Source organism: Castor canadensis, chromosome 12, assembly GCF_047511655.1.
Source record: "Castor canadensis chromosome 12, mCasCan1.hap1v2, whole genome shotgun sequence".
NCBI lineage: Eukaryota > Metazoa > Chordata > Mammalia > Rodentia > Castoridae > Castor > Castor canadensis.
The window spans coordinates 80210253-80218417 of NC_133397.1; the positions used below are offsets into that span (position 1 = coordinate 80210253).

Below are 8165 nucleotides of genomic sequence, written 5' to 3' on the forward strand. Positions count from 1 at the left end.
CCCTACAACTGGTAAAAATCTAAGGTTTTACTTCAAGAACATCTAAACTAATATGTATATATAACCCCTATAGATCTGTGATGCTGCTGCTGGTTCCTACATATTAAATATACTTATGTTTTTCAAGTATATCAAGCCTTCTGAAATACAAAATTTAGATAAAAACAATAACAAAAAATGGTACTAATATACTGTTCTGTTAGTTGCTAACTTGTCCATCAAAATTTTAACCATGGCTCTTAAGTTTTTGTCATTACAGTTCTGATCCTTCTGGGGCATTTACAATCAAGTCCATAAAAAATGACTCTAATAAGTGCTTATGTGTCAACTAGGTTAGCTTCTTAGACATCTGCTTTTGTTAGATTGTATTGTCCTTGTCTAGAAGCCCGCTGCGTATGAGCCACTCCTTCTAAGCCTCTTTGTTGCTTAAATTTGGCCAAAAGGGTCCCACCTGATCTTTTTGTTATTTCCCCCCACCCTCCGACATGGGACCAAACCAACCAAACAGACAAAATCCAGAAAAGAGCAACCAATCAAAAAAGATCTTCACGAATGGATTAAGAAAATGTGGTATCTATACACAATGGAATTCTATGCAGCCATGAAGAAGAACGAAATGTTATCATTCGCTGGTAAATGGATGGAACTGGAGAACATCATTCTGAGTGAGGTTAGCCTGGCCCAAAAGACCAAAAATCGTATGTTCTCCCTCATATGTGGACATTAGATCAAGGGCAAACACAACAAGTGGATTGGACTATGAGCACATGATAAACGCGAGAGCACACAAGGGAGGGGTGAGGATAGGTAAGACACCTAAAAAACTAGCTAGCATTTGTTGCCCTTAATGCAGAGAAACTAAAGCAGATACCTTAAAAGCAACTGAGGCCAATAGGAAAAGGGGAACAGGTACTAGAGAAAAGGTTAGATCAAAAAGAATTAACCTAGAAGGTAACACCCACGCACAGGAAATCAATGTGAGTCAATGCCCTGTATAGCTATCCTTATCTCAACCAGCAAAACCCCTTGTTCCTTCCTATTAATGCTTATACTGTCTCTACAACAAAATTAGAGATAAGGGGAAAATAGTTTCTGCTGGGTATTGGGGGGGGAGCGGGAGGGGGTGGAGTGGGTGGTAAGGGAGGGGGTGGGGGCAGGGGGGAGAAATGAACCAAGCCTTGTATGCACATATGAATAATAAAAGAAAAAAAATAAAAAATAAAAAAAAATAAAAAAAAAAAAAAGATCTTCAGTCTACAGCCATACCACCCTGAAGGCGCCCAATCTCATCTGATCTCAAAAGCTAAGCAGGTTCGGGCCTGATTAGTACTTGAATGGGAGACAGATCTTCAAAAGAGACTACTCAGAGACCAACAGTTTAGAAGTCTGGCACCAGTGACTCCAAAGTTCCAATGGAGTCACTGGTGCCAGACCTCTCAAATATAACCAAGGCTGAGAGGATTAAAGAAATGGTTCTCCAATTCCATCCATTTACCAGCGAATGATAACATTTCGTTCTTCTTCATGGCTGCATAAAATTCCATTGTGTATAGATACCACATTTTCTTAATCCATTCGTCAGTGCTGGGGCATCTTGGCTGTTTCCATAACTTGGCTATTGTGAATAGTGCCGCAATAAACATGGATGTGCAGGTGCCTCTGGAGTAACAGTCTTTTGGGTATATCCCCAAGAGTGGTATTGCTGGATCAAATGGTAGATCGATGTCCAGCTTTTTAAGTAGCCTCCAAATTTTTTTCCAGAGTGGTTGTACTAGTCACATCATTCTGAGTGAGGTTAGCCTGGCCCAAAAGACCAAAAATCGTATGTTCTCCCTCATATGTGGACATTAGATCAAGGGCAAACACAACAAGGGGATTGGACTATGAGCACATGATAAAAGTGAGAGCACACAAGGGAGGGGTGAGGATAGGTAAGACACCTAAAAAACTAGCTAGCATTTGTTGCCCTTAACGCAGAGAAACTAAAGCAGATACCTTAAAAGCAACTGAGGCCAGTAGGAAAAGGGGTCCAGGTACTAGAGAAAAGGTTACATCAAAAAGAATTAACCTAGAAGGTAACACACACGCACAGGAAATCAATGTGAGTCAATGCCCTGTATCCTTATCTCAACCAGCAAAACCCCTTGTTCCTTCCTATTATTGCTTATACTCTCTCTACAACAAAATTAGAGATAAGGGCAAAATAGTTTCTGCTGGGTATTGAGGGGGGTGAGCGGGAGGGGGTGGAGTGGGTGGTAAGGGAGGGGGTGGGGGCAGGGGGGAGAAATGAACCAAGCCTTGGATGCACATATGAATAATAAAAGAAAAATGAAAAAAAATACATTTAAAAAATAAAACAAAATAAAATAAAAATTGGAAAAAAAAAAGAAATGGTTCTTATGCATGTGTGACTATCTGACATTAAAGCCCTCCAGACACAAACTCATATTTTTAGACATGTCTTCTACTTAAATTGAGACAAAATAGCTTTTTACTGACTCTAAACATGTAATTTTGATACTTAAAGATGGTGGTTTTAACTTTTTAAAAAAATGTGTTTTCTTGGACATACATACTCATATAGTAATTCTACTCAGTGAAATAACTAACAAACAAGACATTGTCTGGATAAAAAATAAAATGTCCACCCATTAAAACCCCATTGGAGTGGCCCTTTTGTTGTTATCTTGTCTACTACTCCCACCACAGTTAAAGTAGCAGAGATTGCTTCTTGGATCCACCACAGTTGAGTCAAGCCAGCTTCTCTCAAGTAGGAGTGCATCCCTGATCCTGCTTCACCATGCAGGATCACCATCCAGAAACTGAGCACCCTCCCCAGCAGGACTCTGCTTGCCAGGAAACAACAGGGGACCAAAAACAATGGGACAAATGGAGTTTTTTTCACACTAGTTATCTCAGTGTAATACATTGTCACCCCTTGTCTGTATCTGTTGCTGTAGTTCTCACCCTAGTCTTCACCATAGGCTTGGCAGAAACCACCCCCGCTGGTTGGTCTCACTGTGAAAGGTTTTTATTTGCTCTCTTCTATCGCTTTTGAGCAGGATGCATAATTACTATTTATTTTTACTGATCTGGTTTAACAAAGGACAAAATATGCAGCCCTCCTTCACAAGGAGAAAGCTGCCCCTAACTGCATCTGTGGCATTTGTAACCCTATAAATTTTACTGTACTTAAGCCATCTGATTGAACATGGGGAAAAGTAATTATATAAAAATAGATAAAAAGGGTCTTGACCCTGAGAGTCTGATATACCTCAAATTAGTAACTGTTACCCAGGAGAGTTCCTCATACCAAGTTTTTCAATCCTTTTATAAGGAGATGAGGAGTGAATTTTCCATCTCTGCCAAAGCTAAAAACTTGTTCCTCTCACTGGCTGAGTCTATAGCCCAGACTCTAAATGTCACTTCATGCTATGTTTGTGAGGGAGCCAACATGGGAGACCATTGGGCTTGTGAAAAAGATGACAAATGGCCTCCTGAATAAATCATCCAGTACTAATGGTCCTGCCACCTAGGCAAAAGATGGCCCTGGGGCTATTGCACCCCTATATATATATATATGCTCAAACACATTGTCAGGCTGCAGGCTGTTGTTAAAATTATAACTAATGAAACTGCAAGAGCCCTCAATTTGCTGGCAAAACAAAGCACTAAGATGCACAGTGCAATCTATCAAAACTGCTTGGCTTTAGACTATTTGCTTGCTTCTGAGGAACAACTACTACTTACAGATTAATGATAAAAAAAAAAAAAGAGGTTGTAAAAGAGATCACAGATGGATGAAAAAGCTTGCCCATGTCCCCATCCAGACTTGGAAAGGATGGGATCCCAATGACCTGTTTGGAGGATGGTTTTCTGCCTTAGGTGGATTCAGAACCCTGATAGGGACAATAGGCCTAATCCTGGGAGTATGCTTAATATTGCCCTGCCTGGTTCTCCTGGTGCTGTGGTTTATCAAGACTATTATAAAGGCCGTTATAGAAAAAGATGGCCACACATGTAATGATGCTATAAAAATACAAACCCCTAAATTAAGATGATGCTCTTTGACCCTAGGTGTGTCTGAGCATCAAAGGGGGGAATAATGTAGCAGAGAGGAGGATCAGAAGAAAACAGACTAGGCCTGAGTCCTGAGAAAGTAGCAGGGAGGTAGGGATGGCATAACAGAGAGATAAAACCTGAGAAATCTGAACATGAAGAAGGTCACACAGCACCAGGGAGGGGAAAGTCACATAGCCAATAAAATTAAATATAACCATATATGGATTAGACCTTGCTTTTTGCTTCTGTAACCTGCTTGCAAGAGTATATAAGGTGAGACCCCTTTGTTCTCAGGGCTCAGCCTTGACATGAGTCTGCTGAGTCTGTGTTGGCACAATAAACATTGCTTCCTGCTAATTGCCTCAGAGTCCATATCTCAGTTTGCAACCTCCCACACCTTTTTTCTTTGAAACAGGGTCTCACTGTGTTGCCCAACCTGGCCTCAAACTCATGGACTCAAGTGATATTCCATTGCCACTACCCAGGTAGCTAGCACTACACGAGCTGCCACTGCATCCAGCTCAATTTTTCTTTCTTCTTTTCCTTCATTTCTTCTTCTTAAACCTGGAAAGGCAGACTTTATTCAAAGGGAGCCATGGAAACAGGTATAGGAACCACTGCAATAGAGTATTGCAGTAGGTTTGGACTCAATTTCTACAATTGTTTTATTTTTCCTTTCTTTTGAAATGAAAATCAAGGGCTGACTGGGCACAGTGGCTCATGACTCTAAACTTAGCTATTTAGGAGGCAGAGACCAGAAAGATACCAGTTGGAGCCAGACTGGGCAGAGTCCCCATCTCAACCAGTGGGTGAGCAGAATGCACCTGCTATGTGAGGGCAGCATAAATAGGATTGCAGTGACCTGGGTGTAAAAGTGTGACCCTATTCAGAAAAAAAATAATGAAAGCAAAAAGGCTGGGGGCATGACTCAAGTGGTAGAGCACCTACCTGCCTGGAAAGCGCAGGTCCTGAATTCAAACCCCAGTACTGAAAAAAATATCCAGAAACCCAGGGCCAGGAATGTAGCTTAGTGGTAGAGCCCTTTCTAGTATGTGTTCAATCCCCAGCACCAAATACCTTAGCTAGCTAGATACATAGAAAGATCCAAACAAACAAGGCTCACACATTGTTCTGATTGGCTTCACTCTGTAAATTCTTCCTACTCTTCCCCACCCCCTACCTTTTGCAATTTATTTAAAAAAACCTAGTCTTTGGTTTTGAGAAATGTACCACAAACTGAATTTTGCTGTTAACCCCATGAATTCTTGCTTGGAACTTCATCCCTCAAAACTTCAAAGTCCCCAAAGCTCTTCTCACATGACCATCCTGTGTCTAAGGATACTGAAAGGACCTACTAACTGCCAGGCTGTTTACACATATTACCTTTAACATCACACAGGTACTTGTTTTTTGTACATGTAACAAACCAAAGAACATGCCCACAGCTGACTCCAAATAATGGAGCTAATATCACAAGTGAGTCAGCCTGATCCCACAGTTCATCCTTTCCCTGTACCAGATGGTCCCAATCATTGCATTATGGGCTGTTAAGCTACTTTTATTTTTTAGGTTGGGGGTGGGGGATGGGAAATGAACTCAGAGCTTTGGAGGACACTTACTAAGCTACATCCCCATCCCCCAAATCTACTTTTATTATTAATCTAAGCACTGAGCATGGGGCATACATTTTAAATTGATGATAAGCTAGTATTAACACCTGTTCACAATATAAAACTCATCTGTGCCTACCCAAAAATACAGAAGAGAAATAAGACAATCTACTATGGGAGGAGCCAATACCGTGGCTAGTCTTTATTGGAAAGAAGAAACTTTACAGCACATTCTGAGTTAGTTAGTTAGGGGGCTCAGTGGGCCAACTGGTGGGGCACCAGCTTGTAATGGGTTCCACAGTTTGGGCATCTCTGAGTCTCGCCTTTGTGCAGCCAGAACCAGATGACAGTACAGTTGTCCTCTTCACCTGAAAGTAAAAAAGGTGGATGAAGGTCATCCAGCTTAGAAAGGGTGACTTTCAACATTAATTTCTTTGCCTCAAACACTTCCAAGACAAGAAATAAAAAAGATGGTTGACATATTAAGAACTCTCCTCTTTTGGATTAAGAGATTGAAGCTGAGTTTACCTGTGAGTAAACTGAACTTATATCAAGGTCAGTGTAAGTTCTAACATTCCCTTGCCTACATAGAATTCCAAAGCAGGGTCCATACTGGTAGATATCCTTAGTGCCTAAAATGGTGCCTTGCATACAAGTAGTATAATAATACAATTATCTGGATGACTACTCTGTGATACACTTCCAGTGAGCCAATCTTGTTGCTGTTCTATGTAGGATGACCTACTTGTCCATGATGAAGCTTGAGAGAACAGAACCCTTAGACCACCTTAATTACATACCTTCTTTACACAAATACGGTCACGAGATTCAAAGCAGCTTTTAGATACCCTGTATAGTAAGCTACAGAAAATAAAAGTGAAGTACTTACAGATGCAGCCTACTATTCTCTTGTTGGTAATAGATGGGACTAAATTAGGGTCTTCCTTGGTGCCTGAAGCTGCCTTTGGGGGTAGCATATTATATGGGTCCTAAAAAAAAAAAAGAACTGAGCAATTATGTCAATAACTCCTATCCCTCCAGAAGCAAAGAGAGGCTGTTCCTACAAATCAGGTTTCCAGGATCAAATGCTACCAGACAGGAGACTCCTCTGATCCCACCCAAGAGTATGGCCACAGAAGGGATTTTTCTCACCAGACCCTTCTGTGCGGCAATCAGGATCTCTCTCTCCAGACCAGTAGCCTGCTCCTCATCAGTAGGAACACCACCTAAAGAAAAACACGTGAGTTACAATGTCAACTAACATGATCAACAGTTAAACACACACACACAGAGAAATGATGAAGACGAAAAGGTCACACGTAAACAGCTGCATAAGTTTTAGAGGGTTCCCAAGGTCTAAAAGGCTACCCATATTCCTGGTTCTCTAAAGGACCATTGTATCACAATCCCGCAAAGTGGCAGCGTTAGCGGAAGCTTTTTTCCTCCAACCACCGAAGTCAATGTCTCGATATATTTCTAAAGGTAAGCCAATACGAGTCCATTAGGCTTGAGGTGGCGAAAGGTTTACCGACAGTCCGTCCCATCCCCATTCAGGCTGAAGCTCCGGCCCCCCGAGGTCACCCGGCACCCTCTATTTAGGACACTTTGGCAATAGAGTCAGTTTGGTAGGTGGCAGCAGCTACGGCCAGAAATTACAGTCTGCCAAGCCAGGGCACTAAGGACCGTGATGGAGTCAGCAGTGCCCCAAGGAGGTACAGGGCCGACCCCAGTACCAACCACCCAGGACAGCAACGACGCCGGTCCTTCGCTCGCGCGACGGACAGAATACCTCCAGAAGCCATGGAGCGCACCGCAGCCGCCCCACTGGGCCCGCGGGCCCTAAGGGCCTGCGCGACCAGCACCCCGGCTCCGCGAAGTAACCTTGAAGCCATCACCCGCAACAAACAGCTGCACTTCCGGGCGCAGGCTGGGAGATAGGCGTGACTTCCGGGGAGCGGGCTGCTTTGCGTCGGACAGCCTTCCGCTTCCCCCGGGATCCTGCACACCCACGTGACTGTGCCGGATTGAGCTAATGCGCATGCCTAGCTCCGTCTTTTCTTCTGCTGCGCACCCTCGGAGGTTGCGGGATGGGTCATCATAGAGAGCATTTGCGGCTGTGGCTTGGGCAGGTTGCTTTGTGTCTCAGGGACTCGGTGTCTCAACCACTTTGTAGTTCCTGTTTGTCTGGCCTGGTAGTCATGTTGGGGAATCGTGGAGACTGCGGGTGGAAGTCTTTAAGTCCGCTTCTGCTAAGATGGGTGCTGAACAGCAGATGATACAAACTTGGGAGTGACTCCAGAGGGCTATTGTGTTGGTTATTAACAATACAATGTTAATAATCATTTTTGTCGCGGTGCTGGTTCTCCTGGCAGTGCGTGAGCCGTCGCCGTCTTGTTGCGGTGCCCGCCTCACTAGAACGGCAACAGGATCCACCTGCAGTCTTAGCATCAACTTCCTATTACAAGTGTTTTGTGGGGGACGACCGTCCCGGCC

General features: G+C 43.2%; 1 protein-coding gene across 1 annotated transcript; it reads right to left on the reverse strand.

Moving 5' to 3' along the window:
* Positions 1-5844: 5844 nt before the first annotated feature.
* Positions 5845-7620, reverse strand: Cox5b (cytochrome c oxidase subunit 5B). The gene is made up of 4 exons (XM_020185976.2): positions 7462-7620; positions 6825-6898; positions 6562-6661; positions 5845-6040 (listed from the first exon to the last, which is right to left on the reverse strand). The coding sequence occupies exons 1-4, from the start codon at positions 7562-7564 to the stop codon at positions 5928-5930; spliced, it is 390 nt and encodes a 129-aa protein (XP_020041565.1). The 5' UTR covers positions 7565-7620; the 3' UTR covers positions 5845-5927.
* Positions 7621-8165: the final 545 nt, after the last annotated feature.